The sequence below is a fragment of the Struthio camelus genome, chromosome 5 (assembly GCF_040807025.1).
Source record: "Struthio camelus isolate bStrCam1 chromosome 5, bStrCam1.hap1, whole genome shotgun sequence".
In the NCBI taxonomy this organism is placed as follows: domain Eukaryota; kingdom Metazoa; phylum Chordata; class Aves; order Struthioniformes; family Struthionidae; genus Struthio; species Struthio camelus.
In genome coordinates this window covers 75,429,621-75,450,590 of record NC_090946.1, presented here as the reverse complement: position 1 = coordinate 75,450,590, position 20,970 = coordinate 75,429,621, and the positions used below count along the sequence as shown (strand labels likewise).

General features: G+C 42.3%; 1 protein-coding gene across 1 annotated transcript in view; it reads left to right on the top strand.

Moving 5' to 3' along the window:
- MTHFD1 (methylenetetrahydrofolate dehydrogenase, cyclohydrolase and formyltetrahydrofolate synthetase 1) overlaps window positions 1–20,970 on the top strand; it is a 45,962-nt gene that overhangs the window by 9,479 nt on the left and 15,513 nt on the right. Inside the window, exons 3-17 of the mRNA XM_068947327.1 lie at window positions 1,856–1,915; window positions 2,633–2,686; window positions 3,030–3,166; window positions 3,349–3,449; window positions 3,796–3,932; window positions 5,617–5,728; window positions 10,437–10,564; window positions 11,205–11,302; window positions 12,229–12,402; window positions 12,887–13,023; window positions 13,317–13,363; window positions 15,427–15,534; window positions 15,634–15,708; window positions 17,470–17,572; window positions 20,888–20,964. Of these exons, the coding sequence (XP_068803428.1) occupies window positions 1,856–1,915; window positions 2,633–2,686; window positions 3,030–3,166; window positions 3,349–3,449; window positions 3,796–3,932; window positions 5,617–5,728; window positions 10,437–10,564; window positions 11,205–11,302; window positions 12,229–12,402; window positions 12,887–13,023; window positions 13,317–13,363; window positions 15,427–15,534; window positions 15,634–15,708; window positions 17,470–17,572; window positions 20,888–20,964 (1,548 nt within the window). The remainder of the gene's footprint in view (window positions 1–1,855; window positions 1,916–2,632; window positions 2,687–3,029; window positions 3,167–3,348; window positions 3,450–3,795; window positions 3,933–5,616; window positions 5,729–10,436; window positions 10,565–11,204; window positions 11,303–12,228; window positions 12,403–12,886; window positions 13,024–13,316; window positions 13,364–15,426; window positions 15,535–15,633; window positions 15,709–17,469; window positions 17,573–20,887; window positions 20,965–20,970) is intronic.

The window sequence follows — 20,970 nt, the reverse complement described above, 5'->3', positions numbered from 1 at the left end:
CCAGAAATTCTTTTCTTTTTTTTTTCCCCTCTGACATTTGCCATTCTCTGTTTGGACTGTTGTCTGTGAAATGATGAACGTTCTTGCCTGTGAACAGGAAACAGGGCTAGTAGAGGGTATTCCAAGTCTTTGCATTTGTGCAAGCCTCAAAGTCTGTCAGCTCTGAAGCGTGTTTGTCCCAGAAATCTTAAGAGGTGGGAGGTTTATTAAGGGATTTGGTCCGCTGTTATGTGAGAACATGGTGGGGGGAAGCTCTGGCCAAGAGGAGTTTGACTGCAGGGATGGAGCAAAATCCCATTGCTGGATTTGATGTCTGTCATAAGTTGGATTAAATGCGAGCATCTATGCAGAAATGTTTGTGGAGGAAAAAGCCCATTCCTGTCAGTGCAAGCTTTAGGCCTGTGTGTTTGGCAAAATTAAGTGGACTTTTTTCCTTGTAGCAGTGAAAAATGGAAGCTCTTTGGTCAACTGTTTAGATCAGAAGGTAGCTAGTAGTGGCAAGTGTTACGTAGCAGGGAAGAGCTATGTGGCCACAGAGAACTGATGGGTTGAAAGAGGCTGTTTCCAGAAGTGGCTTCTTTTCTTATTTACTATTTGGGGCTCCTGAAGAGCTCTTGGTGCCTGTCTCTGGATTCCGGTGCTCAGACCACTATAGCGTACAAAGAGAACGCTCCCCCTCAGCGCCAAGAATGCATTTGGTTCTTTCTTTCTTAGTTTTCTTTTTCCATTAGCTTCAGGGAGATCATCTCTGCAGAAGTCCTGTCTTCAGTTGGATAGAAGGAAGGGGAAAAAGTCTCTTATTTAAAATGTAGTAAGGGATACTTTGGTGGAATTTGCTGAACTGCTGACCTTGGAAACTGTCTTCATAACACTACCAGGAAGGCAGTAATTTACTGAAGTCTATTCTTGGTTGGCCTGGGTTCTTGTCAAGCCTGGGTTTCTCAGAGTAATTAGTCTTTTCTGACCTATTTGTTCTTTGGCTGTCCAAGACTTTCTCAAGCTAACCGTCTATGGTTGGGGAAGCTTATCTCCTGATAGTGATATTCTCAGCTATCTGTTTTTCAGCTGTCTAAATCAGGAGAATTAGCTCTTTGTGACACACAGCGCTGCACACACTTATATTTCCTCTTCTCACAGTCAGTCACCCCTGCAGCTTGTAATTTGTGTGGGAACTCGGGATGGCTCCTGAGTATGAGGGAACTGGGTTTCAAGTGTATGCTTGCCGGGTTTTCCCCATTTGCCTCTCATTTTCTTGTGGTTGTAAGGAGTTTTACCTTTAGCAAAACATACTAGATGATTCAAGCAGTCTTTTGAAACGTGGTGGTACTGTAATTGCCCAATATTGCCAAAAACTACAGGCTTCAGTTCTACTTACTGCTTTCTTTTGAAGCATTTTGTGTATCGCTTTGTTGTTGTTTTGTTTTTCTTAGGTATCCAATTTCTAAATTCCTGGGTTTCAAAAAGACCCAACTTTTCTGAAAACCTAAATCAGATAATTGGATGTTACAAGCACCTGCTGATCATGTTAATTAACCAGACATTTAAACTTCTCAGAAGAGATGAGACACGGGTTGTTTCCTGCTCTGGAGAGCTCTGTGTTTCTAAGGTTTTTGAATAACTGTAAATGCTGTTTATTTAGGAGATCAGACCACCTCTCTTTAGCAGCCTTTGGCTTGAACGGACGCTTTCCTGTTAGCTAGACCGTCTATAGCCTATGTCAGTGTATTTTGCAGTTATTCAGGAACGCCTCTGTCTCCTTGGTATAGCTCAGAAAAAGAGGTCAAGGGTTAAGGCCATCTCAGCCTGTGACTGGGTCTCTACTCTGTGGTGTGACTGAACTGTTTTTCCACCTTAGGTTGGAAATCGGGATGATTCAAACCTCTACATTAATATGAAGCTGAAAGCTGCTGCCGAGGTAGTATCCAGCCTCTTTAACCCTCCTGTGATCGGCCACGTCTGAACATGGGGAAAAAAAGCCCGAGGGTCAAATAGCCTTTTTTTAAGCTCTGCCTGTATCGAAGAAACCAGTGCCAGCCTGAATTTGTTGTTATAAGGAAATAGTATAGATGTGTAACCTGAGACTCAGCCATGTGTTCTGTTCCAGTAACAGCAGTGTGGTTGATGCAGTGTTTTTGTGCGATCGATCGACTCTTAAATTCCACATGCCTAAAGCACTGCTATTTTGTCTGTCCTGACCCGTGGCCATGCGCTTATTTTCCCTGTCTTGTTGATACGTACCTGCAGTTGCCTTGCGTTGATCACGGAATGCTACGTTACACCCTACAGCAGGACTGGAAACATAGATGAATCCCTTTTTCCCTAGGGGATAGCTGGCCTCTCCTCTCTTGGTCTTTCAGAGCAGTATGCTGTCAAGCCAAGATGATGATGTTCATTCCAGAAGTTAAATGGGACAGTAGAGATACAGACCAGTCTATCTAGGCGAAGCACTAATCTTTCATCCTCTTTCATTGGTGATATTTCCAGATAATAGGACTGTAGCCACAGGAACTGGAGATAGACCTGGGAAATATGACAGAATGTACCTTAGGGTGGGCTGGAGTGAGAGAATGTCCAGATCAATCTCTCATGTCAGTTCAGAAATCAGATAACTTGTGGGAATTCTCATTTGCAGATTGGGATCAGTGCTAATCACATAAAACTGCCAAACACAGCAACAGAAGCTGAGGTGAGTGACATAGTAATGAAGAATACTTAATTTTGGTTTTGAGCTAAAAAGATGAACTTTATCTTTACCCTCAGATCTTATAAAAAGACCTGCTTATCCTAAAATACTAACTTACAACAAAATAACTGGAACCAGCTGAGTTGTTTTTTTTATTGTTTTTAAAGAGACTTTAACAGGGATACTTGTAAAAAGAAACAAATGCAAGTCATTCATGCTCTTGAGTGGAGGAACTAAACACGCTGAGTGTGTCTCTTAATTGAGATAGGATTGTGGGTTTTTTTCCATTGCATCAGTCTTGTTTCAGTTTATCGTCCATCAGGTTTTTAGTTTTTCCTTCTTGTAGGTCCTCAAGTGCATTGCCTCTTTGAATGGAGACCCTGCTGTTCATGGCTTTATAGTGCAGCTTCCACTCGACTCTGATAAACCTATCAATACGGAGAAAATAACCAATGCTGTTGCACCTGAGAAGGATGTAGATGGGTAAGCTGACTTCAGCACTGGAGAGCAGACAGCTGCTCTAGAATTAATTTTTTTTTTTTCTTTTGAATGACCTCTGTTGAATTCTGAATCAAATAAAAAGTTTTTAAAAGTGGATTAGCCATAAATATTGGTATTTTGGAAGCTGTGGAATCTTAATTGTCCCTTTTTCTTTCAAAATGCAGCTTAAGTAGCGTCAATGCTGGGAAACTGTCCAGAGGGGACCTTGGAGACTGCTTTATTCCCTGTACACCAAAAGGATGCATGGAACTTATCAGGCAGACAGGTAAGGATGTTTTAATTATTCGTGAGTGTGCTAGTCTTCAGTGAGAAGTTGTGCACGTTGCAGGGTACATTGATGCCTTTGTGCATTGCATGGCAGCTTTTGTTGAGATGCCCCATTTCATCTCTGTCATTCCAGAAAGGAAAAGAACTAGTTTTAAAGCTGTCCTTCCTTCCTTCCTCCCAATTTTTAAAGTCACTATCGCATACAACCCCGGAGAAAAATAGTATCCTGAGGTACCAGAGCCAGATTTCGATCACCTAAAAGCTCCAGACCTGTTTGAATTTGAACTGGGGTGCACGCTGACCTATTTTTACTTTTATCCTAACACTGGCTTTCTGTGGTACAGGCATCCAAGTTGCAGGGAAAAGAGCTGTGGTGGTTGGCCGCAGTAAGATTGTCGGTGCTCCCATGCATGACCTGCTGCTCTGGAATCACGCAACAGTAACCACTTGCCATTCAAAGACCTCGACGCTGGCTGAGGAGGTAAGGAGAGGGTGGACGTGTGAGGCTGCAGTTTTAGCTGCTGCAAGCCAGTGCTGCCAACTGCTCGTTACTACCCTGTGTTGCCTAAGTAACTGGACCTGGGCTGTTTTTCATCTGAAACAGATCCCCAGTCCTGTTCATTGCAGGATTGTATGAATACTTATCCTGCAGTAGGGTTAATGCTGGGTTGAGACAAGACTTGCGCTGTGTGCTGACTCAGACTTCCATTAGTTAAACACTGAAGGTGGGATGTATGCGTGCATCACATTCTCACGCACAAGCACTCAAACCAGAACTGGTCTGTACTATGGAAACTCCTACATTCACGCAAGAGGAAAAAGCTTACTTGGGAGCTGTATTTAAATTTTTACTTGCCCTTGATTTTGAAGGCTGTTGATATAAGTGGCTGTGTCCTGGAGGGAGGGTGGATTATTGGCACTGAGGGTCCCAGCTATTTTTGTTGCTTAATTGGAAGGTTGTATTTGTAAGAGTAAAATTACTTTTGTTTTCTGTGGGCAAGTGCTAAGCGTTTAATCATCCCTTCCTAATCGCCAGTGGCGGCCTACCAAATATATGTATTTTTTTGTCTTCCCCAAAAAGGCTGAGTGGCCTTTTATTTTAGTGGCTGAGAAATGCTGGACCAAATGGCCTTCTCCAAATTTCCTTTAGGTCTATTTTCTATGACGGGGAGTTAGTACTGTTTTCCTCTTTAGCAGTGAGAATGACAGAAATAGCATGTGTTGCTGTGCTGCCACCTACTTGGATTTTGTTGAGCAATCAAAACTGCCAGGTTCTGTAGGCAAGTATTTAAAGCTGGAAAGGAGGTAGGTGTATTTGAATATAACTCACAAGGCAGATCAGAAAGGCTGCAAAGCTTCGTGCCATGGAGTTGCTGTTCAGTCAGGCTGTCATTAAGTTGATTAATATTTATTAATATTTATTATTATTAATAAGTGCTAGTTCTTAACAAAATTTTAAAAGTAATGTACCTCCCTTTACACAGATTAAAAGAAAAAAAAAATCCATGGGGTAGCAGCTTCCTAAACAAACATGAATGGAGCAGCACAAGAAGTGACAATGAGCTTTAGTCTGAGTTTTTAATAGCAGCTTCATGGCCAGATCTGTCAAACTTACTGAGTACTGTCTAAACAAATAATGCTGCTGAATTACAACTGGCTTTCCCTGGAGTTGCATGTGTCACAGTCTTGGACATAAACACAAGACTGCCTCTACAAGTGAAGCGCAGCTTAGAGTTCTGTGCAGGGGTTGTTCTTGGCTGCTGTCTGATGAGTGCCGGGTGTATTTCTGGTGCTAAAAAAGAACAACTCAACATGCAGGGAGGATGGAAGGGCGGAAGCTTAGAATATGCAGAACACTCTCATTTTTATCTGGAAATAGGGTGTCTGATCCACTTAAGAATCATGGAAGAATTCAAAGGAGGTTCTAAAGTGTTGACTAGCAACGGTTAGGGTAGGAGTGTGAAAACGGGCTGTAATTTCTGGCCTTAGGAACTTGTCCTTGCTGCCTACTTTTAATTGTTGACAATGCCTTTGCATTCCTCCAATGACAATTAGTGAGCCCACAGTTTCACTATGATTTAAGCTGGTCTGAGTTGCTGTTGGAGCAGGTCTGCCTTTTTCCACTGCTAGTGGGATGCAGAGTTGTTTATTTGGCTTTTTTATAGGTTGGTAAAGCTGATATCCTGGTGGTTGCAGCTGGTAAAGCTGAAATGATAAAAGGTGAATGGATCAAACCTGGTGCAATCGTAATTGACTGTGGAATCAACCATGTGCCAGGTGCGTGGGTAATGTATAAAGAGCGAGGATTTGTTTATTAGTATATAAATGCAGTTGCTAAGTAAGTACATGGATACTGTTTCCTTGGTGTTTCTTCCATGTGGACCTTTTTCTTTTTTAAGTCTCTGTCTTAGGTAATGATGGCAACCCCTGAAGATGCCGTAATAAAAAATAATACAAAAAATAATAAAAAAACAAAAAAACAGTTGGTCTGAAGTACTGTTCTGAAGCAGATCAGCAGCAGTTTTATTTCTGCCTTCAGTGGGGCTGGTGATCTGTAGGGCGAAGAGGAGGCCTATGAAATATTGCAATAGAATATTCATATTTAATTTGTCACAACTACACAGTGAAATCGTGCTGCTGTTGTCACTTGTAAGCATGGAGTTTTGCTGTCATTAGCTTGCACAGTTAGTTCCGATGAAGCTGTTCTGTCTGAAAGGCAGAAATGGCATGCAGTCTTCTTAAGACAGCTGTGGATTTGTTGAACCAGAACTTTAACTTCTTAGGCTTGAATGGCTGTGGTCTTGAGATAAAGCAGCTTCTGCAAGAGTATTCTGCAAGAGTATCTGGCATAGAGCAGTGTGTTTGAACAGAACGGATTTTGGGGTAGGTTTTCAGTTAGCTGCTTTTTCCTTGTGAAGGAGGAGGAGACGGTCTGACAATTTCTGTTTTCACCTCATTTTAAATCCAAATTACAGATATTGAATGATATGGAAAATTAGTCACCATCCAGCTATCTCTGTGCTACACCCACAAGGCTTTTAAAAGGTAGTTTTCATAATTAATCAGTCATTTTGTTGCCATTATTTAATGGAATATAAAGAAATTTCGCTTTTACTGCTCAGCAGTCTTGCTCTTCAAAGATGACATTTGAGTTGCATTTAAAAACATTAGTCCTCTGCCTAATTAAAATTAAAAAAAGTCATCTACTGTTGCTGTTTGTTGCTTTATGTATTTGTGCCAGCCTACCCAAACTTAGGCAACTTGCCAAAAACCACAGGGCCACCTCTGATTTGCACGAAGCAGAGTGGACTGGAGCCTGCCCCGCTAACATGTTGTAAATAAAACTACCATTGTATTTCTGACATATGATAGTATGACCATTGTTTGAGGCCTGATGTGAACTGCATCTCTGAGGACACATCCCTGTTTTCTTGCAATTCCCCTGCCTCAGGCAGTGCTCTAAGATTTGAGCTTGTTGTGTATCTAGCCTAGTCGGTGTTAACGTGCCAGTAGGCAGGCCTGTGGCGTTGTGGGACTCAGTGGTCAGGGCTTGATAGTGTGCCACAGAAACTGTCAGATTTCAAAAAGATGGATGCTGTAGACTCTGTGGTTTTCTGAAGCTGCCGAGTTTATCTAGCCCCTTCTGATAGGTTGTAAAAGAGTTTTCAGTGGAATCCTTTGGGAAGCCAGTGCCAGAACTGTGGGAATTACAATGATGCAAGGAAAATGGCAGCAAGTTTGCCAGCTTCTCCAACTACAACACTGCATAGAAAGAGCATTACTGCCTGCTGTGGCTGTGCTTTGAATATGGGAGGGGGATACCACAGTTGCTTTACAGCTTACCGTAGCTGGGTGCCTGTGTAGATGTGATTTGCAGCTGGAGGACAAGGAGATTTCTGGATGTGCCTGTCTTTGTAATGGGAGTCCCTGTAGAGGTGATCATGCTGGCTGGCTGATTTGGCATGTCCATACAAAGAAGCCTTACGCAGATTTGCCAAGTTGCAGCTAGAAAAGTTAAAGCTACGTAGCGCCAGCAAATGCAACTGTTTTGCTTTTGAATGGAGGCTGGCTTGTATGCTCCCAGTTTTGAGACTGGATTAGGCAGACCCAGTTTGGGTGCATCTGGCTTTGCATACGCGTGTGTTACAGCTGAACAGAACTTCTCATTTTCCCTTTGCATAGAGAGAGGGAAAGAGAGGACCTCTCAAAACATCAAACCTAGAGCAGACAAGTGTGTCGTATTCCCTTTCCAAACTGGATTGTATTTGCCTTTCTCTCCCTACTGCTGCTATTGGGGGGCTAGGACTAGCCCAGTAGATGTCCTGGATGCCTTGTTCCAGGCCTGTAGAAATTGCTCTGCTATAGGAAAGGAGAGGAAAACGAACAGAGGATATTCCCAGAAATGACAGTCTCCAAAGTGTTCTTCTGTGAGTTGTGATAGAGGAAGCAACCCAGTTCAGAATCATCCAATGCCATAGGATTTTGTGGCTCCAGCCACACCTCGAACACTGGGATGTGAGAGCAGCCAAAGAGGGTCAGCCTCTGTGGATCTCTGTGCTATGCGATTGAAATGCCAGATGAACTAGAAAGACATAGAGAGCCTTGACCTGATGCTCTGTTTAGATCCCCGCGTAATGGGAATCAAGCTGGCATCGTAGGCCTCTAAGATCAGATTGTATTGCACTCCTCATGAAATACCATTCCTACTGATGTCCGGAAAAAGCAGCATTTCTCTACCCATTTTCTCTACCTGCAAGCAGGTGGCTTCATGTTGTGCAGATGAGGGTCATGTGTAGTCTTGTGCATTTGAAGTCACACGTCCACCAGAAACATGTTACAGATACACGTGTGCAGGAGGAAGATAATTGACACAAGTTTGGTTGGCAGCCGTTCCCTGCCCTCGGCTCACCAAACTGGGGCGAGTTATTAGCCTGAATGCAGCTTCTGGACTAGAGCTATCTCCCATGCAGCCATCTCGGGAAGAAGATATAGGTAATCATACCTGTCTGTCCCATGTGTGTAGGTCTGTCCTTTGTTTCTTTGATCTCAAAGTCCCTAGATGCTCTCTGTCGTATGTTCTAGCTGGCTAGAGAGCCTGTTGGACCAAGGAAGATGCACAGGCACTGGGAACAGTTTTAGTGTTGCTGATGTTTGGTAACTAGTTTGTTTTTAAACGAACAGGAGGATGAGTACTTAGTGTGGATGTGAGCTTTCCTTCAAAAAAATTATTTTAAAGGTAATTGAATAGCTCCTAAGTTTCTGTCAGCAGTGCTTGGCATGTGGTGTGGAAGCAGAGGCATGGATTTTTTTTTTCATTTTTTTTGGCTTGGGCTCATCACTGTGTCTGTGTAGCAGATCAGGCTGTTTGCGTTTGGAGTGCCTAATTCATCGTTTGTTTTCTTCGTTCTTGGGGCTGGAGTCTTCCTGGCTGGGATGACTGGTAAGCTTGCTTAGCATCCTTGGAAGAAAATTATATTATTTTCCTTTTGCCTCCTTAATTAAACTGCTCTCTGGGCTGGGAGGCCAGATTGCTCTGCAATTCAGGCAGCAAAGCTGACAGTTGCTGTAGAAACACTGCCTAACAGCTGTGACGTTGTTCAAGCTTTGAACTTGGGGGGGAGGAGGGGGGAGGGAAGAGCATTGCTTAAAACACAAACACAGCAAAACATCCAAACTGCTCATTGTCAGTAGCAATGCAGCTAAAAATTAGTGTTGGTGGGAGCTGCTTTTGTTTGCTCTTTAGTTTTACTGTAATCAGCTGTTCAGGAGTTTGGTTTCTCCTCCACTCCTCCCTCTCACCAAACGTATGTTCAAGTTATTGGTTATGTTCTGTTCAAACATACGCTTACTGTATGCAATGTAATATTTCAGTGTGGCAACATTAAAATCTATCTTCAGTTTTTTCACATCACTTAAAAAGTTCCCTAGAGTCGTCATAACTGAAATGAGGATCTGCTGCTCTAGGAGAGAAACTTAAATTGGCTTTTTTGTTACGTTGTGTCTAAAATCAGTGAGTTCGTTAGATGACAGTACCAGTTTACTAATGAATTTTCTCTTTTGCTCCTTATGGCTGAGCTTCCCTGGTCACCAGTGAATAGGTCGCCACTGGGGGGGGAAAAAAAAAAAAAGCGCTGTAGCTGCTTCTGAATTGTCAGGTTGCATAGCTTAGCAGGGGATGGCATTTTTTTTTTGCCAGAGAGAAAAGAGGTTACTCTGCTGGAGCTCTTTTAAACTACCTGTGAGGTTTGTTCTGGCAAGACACTGATCTCTGTGAGCTGCAGTATTTACTGGTCCATCATCAGAAAGCTAGCGAGTGACTGAAAAGCACAGCACGTTCTGCCTTCAGTTTCTGTAAAGGCATGTGGTTTTATTCAATAGTGAGGCCTAGATTTCCGCAAGAATGGAAGAGGAAATGTAAATCTGGGTTTTTGGTACAAGCAAACTATATTTCTTCTCTCACGTCTTCTAGACCATTGGTTTATATCGCTTTCAAACTGGAAGCTATACAGTCTCTGCAGAGCAATACAGCAAGAGTTGTGAGAGGATGGTTCAGCTAACATCTCTACTGTATGTCTCATTTGCTTTTTATACCTCGACAGATCTGAGACTTGGGCTGTGGTTTTGGTCCCTCTGCAACCAGAAGCTGCATTTGTTCTGGCATCTTCTTCAAACTGCCATATGGCATGTGCCATTGCGAAAGTACCTGCATCCTCAGGGAGAGACCCTCTGATCTAACTGCCCTGAGAATAAATGGTGCCTACTGGGCTGCTGGTTGCATGAGCCCCGACAGTCTGCTCCGAATGAAGTTTAGTGATAACAGCTTTGTCTCATGCTGTTATTTTTTTTTGTTTGTAACTGCTGGGGGACTCAGCTTCTGATCTGGTTACTCCAACAGAGGGAAAGACTTGAGCATCACTCAGTGCTGCCTTCTCTGTCGTTTTGATGAAATGTGATCTGTCTAGCTTTTTTTTCCTTAAATCCTCAGACAGCACAAAGGCCAGTGGGAAAAGAGTTGTAGGAGATGTGGCATACAATACAGCAAAGGAAAAAGCTTCCTACATCACCCCTGTCCCTGGTGGTGTTGGGCCTATGACTGTGGCCATGTTAATGCAGGTATGTGAATAGCCTGTGAGGCTGCTGGTCGTTTTCTCTGGATTTGCCTTTTGGGGTGTGTTGCAGCTGACCGTTACCATGCTGCTAAAAACAGCTGTGCTTCTTTCTTGCTTTAGGAAGGTCTAGACCAATTAAGATTTCCAATTCCTAATTCAAACAATTTGGATTGAGTTAATTGAGGGAGAAGATGTACCTAAAGGAAATGTTAGGACAGAAATAGGGTGGGTGGGTTGGTTGGTTTGTTTTGGCTGTGGCCTCTTAAAGCTATGAGAAACGGGCTTATTTTACAAAGCTTTGTGTGCAGTTCTAAAACTGTTCACAAGGTGATGGGATAAAGGGGAGAAGAAGAGTATAAGCCAACTCTCTTGTTGCCTGATTTGCTCAAGAGAGCCTGCTGGCACAGAATGCAAAGGAAAAAAAAATGACAGTGCACTGGAAGATATATAGATGTTTTTTCTTTCTAAGAAAATTACAAGCGAAACCTTAATCTGGATTTTTAGCAGTGACTTTAATCGAAGCACCTTATGTTAATCCCAGATTGAGACATAGGGGAAGGGAAATCCGTTCTCAGCCTCTACGTGTTAACCATTGTGGTTCATACAGCAGTGATTGCTATAGTATATTTTAACGTTCATTTTAGAGTACAGTGGAGAGCGCGCAACGTTTTCTGGGGAAGTTCCAGCCTGGAAAATGGAACATCCAATATAACCATCTTACCCTAAAGATGCCTGTTCCCAGGTAATGCTTTTGGTGAAGCCACTGGCAGAATTCATGCAGTGCAGTATTCACTTACATTCTCAAGCTTTGTGTAATACAGGGCATCCATGAGAACACTGGTGGCAGGCTTATTTAGGAAATGAACCCCTTTGTGTGTGGGGGGGATTTTTTTTTGTTTTTTTTCCTTCAGCTGCTTTCTTTTGTAAGATGATGGCAATGTTATAGGTCTGGCCTAAGAGAATAATGTGCTTGGGTAGATTTCTTCATCTCCCTAGAGCCCTTTGGATTTACCAGGGCCCCGCTTTAGTGCAGGACTGGTCTTTAGTTCCATAGAACCGTATGAATCCTCCCAAAGTTAATTTATATGGATTGTACACAAAGTTGAAGTTTGAAAAGAGGTATGGAAAACGCTGCGGGGCGTTCCTAAGGGAGCAGAACTAGCTTGCAGTGCTGCTATGATACACCTTGCCATTTTACATTAATGTCCCTCAGAGAAGTGTAGGCTCAGGTCATATGGATATCATTAAGGCATGAAACATGAACTTCCACCGACTGTTTAGACCAGCTAGATAATTGCTGACTCAGTAAGTAGCAAGGCACTGTTGTTTTTTGGGCGCTTTTCAGTCTGACATAACAAAAACATAGCACCTTGAAGTAGGAGCTGTTGGTGTAAAGCCCCCGAGTTAAATATATGCAAAGTGCCGTAAGGGAACATAAAAGATATCTACAGAAAGGCGTTCTTTATTTAAAAAAAAAAAAAAAATCCACTTTCAACACGCATTTATTCTAATACCACCAATGTTGATGGGATTGATTCATTTAGCTAGGAGAGCCTGTCGCTTCCCTTTTAAAATATAGGTTGAGTGTTTGTGGGTCATGCCTGCCAGAAGCAGGTAATCTGTAAGCAGTTTGTGTTTTATGAACTGACCTTGCGCTCTTTCTTTAAGTGATATTGAAATATCGCGATCTTGCATACCCAAGCCCATTGATCAAGTTGCAAAAGAAGTTGGCCTTCTCCCTGATGAGGTGGAGCTCTATGGCCAAACTAAAGCTAAGGTTCATCTGTCGGCTCTCAGACGGCTGAAGGACCAGCCAGATGGCAAATACGTTGTTGTTACTGGGTAGGTACTTCCCTCACTTAGGAAGCGTTGCGTACGTGGTGTCAAAGTGAAAAGAAATTCTGTCAACGTGGCTTGTCACTGTATTGCCCTTTGGTAAGGTGTATGCAGTGCTCTGGGTTTTAACAAATCGCTCCGAAAATCTAGCTGTTTGGGAAATAGAATTATCTCTTAGATAATTAGAATTGTCTCTTATGGCAAATAGTGGGAATGTGATTTAGCAGTTCTCCTCTGGACCCTCATTGTTTTGCTCTTTTCAAAGTCCTGCTAGTCCAACAGTTGCCAGGAAGTTGTTTTAGAGGAAATCGGTATAATAATCTACCAATCTCATCCCAGTTTCCAATTGTTGAAGATTAGCTCAAGTCTGAACCAGTCCAGATTTTGAGTTGGCATTAACTGCACTCACTGGTGCCTGTTATCCCTGTAAGTGTTTTGAGTCTCATCTACCGCAAGGGCTTCACTGTGTTTATTGTGCTTTGTACTGCAGAATAACTCCTACTCCACTGGGAGAGGGGAAGAGCACCACTACCGTAGGTCTTGTTCAAGCCTTAGGAGCGCACCTGCACCGGAACGTCTTTGCCTGTGTTCGGCAACCTTCTCAGGGGCCAACCTTTGGTATAAAAGGTATCAGTTGTTCTGTTGCTTGCAGTTGGAATGAATAGGAAAAGACGGTATTCAGAGATGGATCTTATTTTCTGCTCTTACAGTTTTGCGTAATTCCCGGTTAGGATTACATTTCTTTAAGAAAGAAAAACCTTGGGTATGTTCTTCAGTTTTGTCCCTAACTGCTGTGCTAGGATTTTAACTAAGCTGTTCAACAGTAGGCGGCTTCTTAAAACCATTAAGAAAACACGTAGGATACCACTCTGGGCTAAGGACACCTTTATTTGCATGATTTGACTATTGTCTCTCTATAGGTGGAGCTGCAGGTGGTGGCTATTCTCAGGTTATCCCGATGGAAGAGGTAATTTTTAATATGAAGCCTCATCGTACGTAATAACTTGCAGACTTTGAAGAGATACTGTAGTCAGATAATTTATGAAATATCTTAGTTTATGGCCCAGTGTAGCTGTCAAGGAAGAGGTGCTTGATTTCAGAAAACTTTTTTTTTTTTTTTTTTTTTTTTTTTTACAAACAAACATCTCCTTATGCTTCAGAAAGATGTCTGCATGGTCAGGGAATACTTCATACAACTGGGAGTTCAGAATGTCTGTTCTCTGCCCTTTTCTGCCCCTGAATTGCTGTGTGCCCTTGAGCAAAGTACATCCTGTGCTTCCTTTTCTCAGCACTGAAATGAAGATCATAATGACTTACTACATCTTGGAAGCATATTAAGTAGTTAAGTCAGCAGCAGTAGTCGCTTACTTTTTCTATGAGTTATTTCAGTGTACTTACGTTTCAGATTAATATGTGATGGGAAGAGGGAAGCTGAGAATCAATAGTACCGAGACTTCAGCCTGCAGGTGACTAGCACTTTAGCATATTTCTAACGTGACTTGGCAGCAAGTAAAATTCTGTGTCTGGGGGCAGGGAACTGAAAGGCACGTGTGCTAGCACGTGCTCTCATGCTTCCCCCAACTCCCCTGTAACTGTAAAATCTTACCTTTGTCTTGTGCACTGACTGATGCAGGGCAATTCGAGGAGGAAAAGCAGAAATGATCAAAGGGCTGTTTGTTCCGATTGATGTGGCAAGTTCATAAAAGATAAAAATGTTAACTAGATGGCAGATTGATTTAGTCAGGTGGCAAGAACATCTGTAAATGATAGATGTCACTGAGGAAAAATAATCTCCTCCAGTTTGCGATTGTTAATAAGACGAGCCAAAATACTTGACTGTGTGCAGCAGTGGGAAACAGCCCCGCTCTTGGAAGGAAGCTGGCTGAAAGAACTTTCTTTAAGTGTGACCCACGTGGTAGAAGTACACGTGCTATAGTCTTGTGGGAGTGTTTTAATCAATGCATGCCTTATAAAATGCAAATGCCCGGAGTCACTACTCACAGTAATGACCTTGCTATATCATTGGATGTTTCTGCATGCAGCATTCATCCCGAGAAGTACTTATCTAGTGAGAAACTTTCCAGTGAGGACTGCAGAACCATGCTGATAGTAATTGTTTCTTGTTGCACGTATCAGAATGAGGCAATAATTAGCATTTGCTAATTAGATTGATGATTAGCACGTGACATTCCACTCCCGTTTTTAGCTGTCTGGTTTTTAACACCACAGTAGCGAGGCTCTGATGAAGTGCGTGGTATCTGAAGGTCTGTTGTCATACGACCTTTTCTATTGTCATTTTCCTTCTTTGCTGCACTGCTACAGAGAAAAGATGGTTTTAACCACACCCTTCTCTCCCCTGCCCTAATTATTGTTTGTCAGGTAAGCTATATGTTCTAAATCTCCTGTCAGTATAGCTACAGTGCAGCTAGATAACTTATGAAGACAAACTCCCTCAAACTATCTTTAAATCAGATAGAACCAAGACACTTACTAGCAGTGTCACTGTGTACTGTGTTCGGCCTAAGATACCGTGCAAGTGTTTGAGTGGTTAGCTTACGCAGAGCTCTGTGCAACCACAGCTCTGCTGCTGTCACTACCCAAGGCTGCTAGTTGGAATTTAGCTTGGGTATCTTTGCGGGAGCAGCCACTTCAGCTAATGTGGGTGTCAAACCTGTTGTGCAAATACTGTGAGTGGGTCAGAAGGAAGGTGAAGGAGGTGCCATGCAGATGTGTAATTCCATGGTCTTCTCGGGTATCAAGGAGCCTGGCAGAACTGCTCTTGTGCAAAAATCTTGTTATGTGGAGGCTTCATTCTGGAAGTTTGTAATATGACATAAATGTGGGGGAGGCGTTTTTCTGTTTTAGAGAATTTTCCTCTCTTCCACAGACTGTGCTGAGCAGTCTCTCCCTTTCTACCCTCACCCACTTTGACATTGCTATTAATATTTCTCTTTCCATCTGGCTACAATGAATTGAAATAAATGAAAATTGCAGCAGAGTGAGGTGACTGATGTGTTTTATATCCTCTAGTTTAACCTTCACCTCACTGGTGACATCCATGCTATCACTGCTGCGAACAACCTGGTTGCTGCTGCTGTTGATGCACGTATGTTCCATGAGCTAAATCAGACTGACCAGGTATGATCCTTTCTTATGATGTGCTTGAGCCCAGCCCACTTTGGTCAAGGTATTTTGGGTATGCCAGCCCCCCACTAACTGTGCCTTTCATTCTGTAAGGCCCTCTATAACCGGTTGGTGCCTCCTATCAACGGCGTTAGGAAGTTCTCAGACATTCAGATCCGAAGACTACAGGTAAGTTCACTGGTCTCAGGTTGATTCCTGGTTCTGTTCCTCTTATTCTTTCATTGCATAAGCAGAGACAGGTTGCAGAGACCACTGTGCTGTCTTGTAGGTTATTCTGCTGGCATTTATCGTTCACATAAAATGTGCAAAAGTGTGGTAGCCCTCCTCTTCAGCACAGATAAGGATGAGACACAGCCCCAAGGGGGAAGAATCGTTGATCTAACTCCGTTTGTCATACACTGTATGAGTAACATAGTGGGAAGAGGTAAAGGGATTAGTGCCCTTTATTACTAGTGTCAATTTGGTGTCTTTAATGCAGCGTAAGAGAGGACTAGGAACAGTTTTTGTCCCTTATACTCAGTTACAACTGAAGATAAATATTTCCTATGTGTGTGATAGCTGTTGAGATAATGCCGCACAAAAGAAGCAAGTTTAGGATACAGCAAAAAGAGAAGGGAGAGGATTTTATTTTGTTATCCGGGTGGAACAAACATGAAAAAATGGACAACCCTCCCCCTCACCCCCCCCCCCCCAAAAAAAAAAAAGTCCTGGTTAAATGAGCAGTCTGGTCAATGAGTGGCAGTCCCTGAGTAGACTGCAGGTCTTCTCATCCTCAGAAATGAATGTGAACCCATGTGTGTCCCTGGCCTCTGCAAAAATGAAGATAACAGAGGAGTAGTTTTACATTGAGCTCAGACCTTTTGTCTAGGGCCTGCTGAGCTCTTTCCAAGTTGCATACCTCGCCTGTTTGTACAGTAGTCAGGCTGGATCAGTTGTCCATTTGGAGATCAGGAACAGTAGTCTAGGAACAATACTTAGGAAGCTAAAGCTTTGATTTATTAATTGGCTATAACATCTCAAGCCTAAGAAAATGCGTGATTTGCTTCCTCTGCTGAGCAAGGAAATTATATCGTGTTGCTTGATGTTACTGATGGACTGCTGAGGGAACTCCACCTAAACTACTCTTCTGGTTCGTGAGTGCTGAGATGTGAAAGGTATGCTAATACTCCAGAAAGGGAGCTGCTCTTGATTTTTAAACATGCTGTGCTTGAAGAAGAAGAGAAGAGACTTTCTCTTGCCCTGCTGTTCTGGAGAAAAGGCGGACTTAGCTGCCTGATAAAAGTAAATAAATAAATGAGATTGCTCGTTCATACATCAGCTCAGTCGTTTGCCCCATTCCTGTGCTTGCGCTTATATCAGGCTTCTTGAGATAATTCTTCTCTCAATTAAGCAACTTGGCAAACTGCCCATCCTCTCAGTGTGTTCAAGATCAGCTTTCTGGGACGCTGACAGCCTTGTGACTGAATTGTTTAAGTCCTCCTTTGTGCTGCTTAACCAGCATGCTGAAAGCAGTGTCTTTCAGTACACAGGGCTGTGTGCAATGACCCTAGGCAAGCTAATGAGAAATGGATGTAAGCATGTGAGGCTAATGATTAGAACAAGGCATGTAAGAAACTGCAGAGCTTTCTCTCTCTCTCTCTCTTTCTGTAGATGCCTTACACACAGCTTGGTGACAACCGACCCCAAAGAGCTCTGTTGTCAGCATTGCCCTTTACTAGCTGGCTAGCAGCGAGCTCTTCTTCCAGGTAGACGCTGATATGGATCCTCCTATGTTGTGTGGGGCCTAGGAGAAGGCACCAAAAAGGCATCCCCTCCGAATTTCTGAAAATGCAGATGTTGCTGCCAAAGGCTAATTGCTTTAAAGAAAGTTCATTTCTGTAAATCTTTTCATTCTGTTTTTTTTTTTTTGTTGTTCCTTTTTCCACCTAGAAATTGGGCATCAACAAAACTGATCCCACAGCTTTGACAGAGGAAGAGATAAACTTATTTGTGAGACTGGATATCGACCCAGCCACCATAACATGGCAAAGAGGTACAAGAACCATTAAATGAATGAATTTTTAGGCCACAAAATGTGTGTGAAAAAAGAGGTTTGTAAATGCAGCAGGAACTGTTTTTCTTGGCAAAATGGGAGAGAGGGACAGACTGGCCTCTGTTTTGGAGTGTTTGGTAGAATAGATGTTTTCTTGGACTGCAGCTGGGATCTCATTGCTAAAGGGTCTAACACAGAAGCTTCAGTCTTCATCTTAGCAAAGTCTGCTCTGAATTCACAAACTGGTACAAGTTTTTGTTTCTGGTTTTGTCAGTCACTTAGAGTTCAGAGATTGGCAACTGCAGCCAACGGCCTTTTTGCCTGACTGTTTGAAAAAAGGCTGTGAGCACTAAGAGGACACTGCTCAGGATGCCCTGATAGGGGCTGACAGCAGGTAAAGGCTAGATTTTAAAAGGTTTTTAAAGATACCTGAAGGTATAGGTAGGTGCCCAGTGGTAAAAGCATGCACGCATAAATGCGCTGGGCTTATATCCCACACAATTTTGCAATTAAACGGATTTTAAACGCCATCTTACTCAAACATTTGTTCCATCTTTACTAGTGCTGACCTACGTCTTTAGGTACCTTTGAAATTTTCGAACAATATGAATTTCTTTGCCTCAGATTCATCCCACCTACCAGAAGTACGTTATGTCCTTTGGCAGCCTCTGAGCTTGGTAACGAGCAACAGATCTTGGGAGCCCGAATTACCACTTAAGCATGAGCTTTGCTATTGAAAGCAGTAATAATTGATGAACTTTGCATTTTGGGTAATATTAGAGATGGACTGCTTGTCCCCCTGTTACATGTGTGTGAAGCGTGTGAGATAGGACAGTGGTGTTGCACTATGCTGCTGGGATATGTTAGTAGATTGCGAGGATTTTACTTGCAGCAGCAGTGAGTCCACTACCTCCTGTGCAGTCTAATTGTCAATAAATTCTCATTTCCCAGCACTCTACCATCAGTCAGCCAAACTGTAAACTGTTGAAGATTACTGTCTGTCTTGGAACAGTAGTGGAGACTTCTCTCTTGCCATTATTTTTTTTTCCTCAGTTTTGCTTATTAATCGCAATATAAATCTGCTTACAGAATGAGAGAATGATATATCTTTCCAGGTACTGATCTTGATTTTTTTGTCCCAATTGAATCAGTTCTTTCAACTACGGCAGTAAAGAAGTAATAGCAACTGATTGATTCAGACATTGTTCTGTCATTAAAAGCAGCGCTGTCTGGACACTTGCACCCTGCAGAACAGCAGAAACATCTGGCTTAATTCAGTTTCATTGTAAGAGGTATAAGAGGTGTTTTCGGGTATCAACAGGCTCTGGATAATTTGTATTAAGGAATTCTGTGCACAGATTTTTAAAGACAGTGCTAGTGCTGTTCATCATCTGAACGATAGTAATTCATACATTCTTTATTTTAGTTTGAATATGAGTTTTCTCTTTAAAGTTCTGTTATTTGCATGTTTATAGCTTTTTTTTTTCTTTGCAGTCTTAAATTGGAAGCTTTATGTTTTTTCACTAATTATACTGTTTCTAAATCTGTTACAACAACGCTAGGATCATCAGATGCAGTTAAATCAGTGTAAAAGTACTAAGAAACAATTGCTTTTTCCTTTTTGTGTGAGAATAAACTCTGCTAATGCTAAGCACCTGTATACTTTCTGGGGACTGTGCCAGTCTAGCAGTTTTTTTTAGCTAGAAATTATTTTAAAACATACATGCCCTGCAACATCTGTTCAAGTACAAAATCCGCATGTGGATTCAGTGTTACTTTATATTTGTAATAGTAGTTCTCAGATATTTTATAGAGACTTTTTCTGTCACGGATTTTCGCAGTTTTATGTAATGCTTCCTGTTAAACAAGTTACGCTGTTAGCATCCAGTGAAAGACTCCTGGTTTCCTGTGAAATTATGTTTGTCACCTGTCCACCCTATTCACTTTCTTCCCAGCCATAGTAATGTCAGCTTCCCCATGTTAACTCATGACACCTTTGCAGGCTGGTTAGCTCTTGCCCAGTGGAATAGATAAGGACTAATTTCTGCCTGCTTTTTCCTTCCTAAGGACTAACTACAGCACATCTTGTCTTTCTCCAGCTTCCTGTTTGCAAAACTTGTAGGCGTTTAGTAACCGTTGAAACATCTACCGTTCTGTCAAACTGCAGTTGAACTTGGAAGGCAAATTTAAAAAGGAAAGGGAAGGGTAGCTGGACGGGCAGTGGTGTGATTGCATAAGTCTCTCTTCTGGCCAGTTTGCTAGGAAGATGAGTCTAGTACCTCACTGGCCATCCTGCTTGCAAGAGCAACACAGAATTAAGTGCAGAATTGGTAAACAGATGAGCCAGGCTATTTTTCATCCAACACCACTTTCTGACATACTCAGTATCTAAAGCTCATTACAGCTCAAGCGCCTTGGCAGTGCCGTGCTCCTCTTCCCAAATTCATATCTTCAGTCCAAATACTTAGTTGAAACTTGAGTGTCCTGGGATATGTTGTTAGGCTAGACATTACAAATACAGATCACAGATCAGTAATCAGTGGCTTGCTGAGATGCGTGGTTGCTTTCTTAGTTAACTAAAAGTAAGATCAGTCTCTGCTGGTGAAGTAGCCTGGCTGAATTGGTTTTTTTACTAGCAAAAGGAATTACAAATATGGACGGGTCTTTCTGTTTTAGACCCCCAAGGGTATTGCTTTCTCTCTCTTTTGTGAAAATGCGACATGAAATATATTCTCCAAAATGTGCTTCATAGCCTCCAATGTGACTAAATTAGCCTGTCTCATGGGAAATTTCTGCGAAATACTTCAAGCGGATAGTAAGAAACACCAAATCTAAGCCAAAATTGGATAGTTTGTTTCCAAGATGATTTGAGTTAACAGGGCTGGGTGGAACTAGTACCACTGAAAGGGTAGACTGTGACCATTTTATCATTTAACTTTTAAAATGATAATTTTATTTCCTTTTGGCTGCAGTAATTTCCTGATCGCACATTGAATAATGATGATGAAAAAGGAATAATACTGTCAGCTCTGCTTTTGGGGAGGCTTATGACTTATGGTTAATGCAGAGGCAGGGGAGGTTGATTCCCTCTGGATCTAATGCAGCATCTCCAACGTGCAACTGCGGGCATGTAACATCATTGCAGTTCAGTTTTGGGGAAGAATCATGCTGAGTACTGCTCGCTGTTGTTGCGGACAGGATGGCTATCTTAGTCTGAACCTTCATACTTGGTCTAGTTGGGTGTTTGTAATAGGGCAGAAATGTAATGTATGACTTGCAGTGTGACTTCTTATGTTTCTGTCTGCATCCCTGCAGTGCTGGATACAAATGACAGGTTCCTTAGGAGAATCACTATTGGACAGTCTCCAACAGAAGAAGGATTCTCACGAACGGTAATT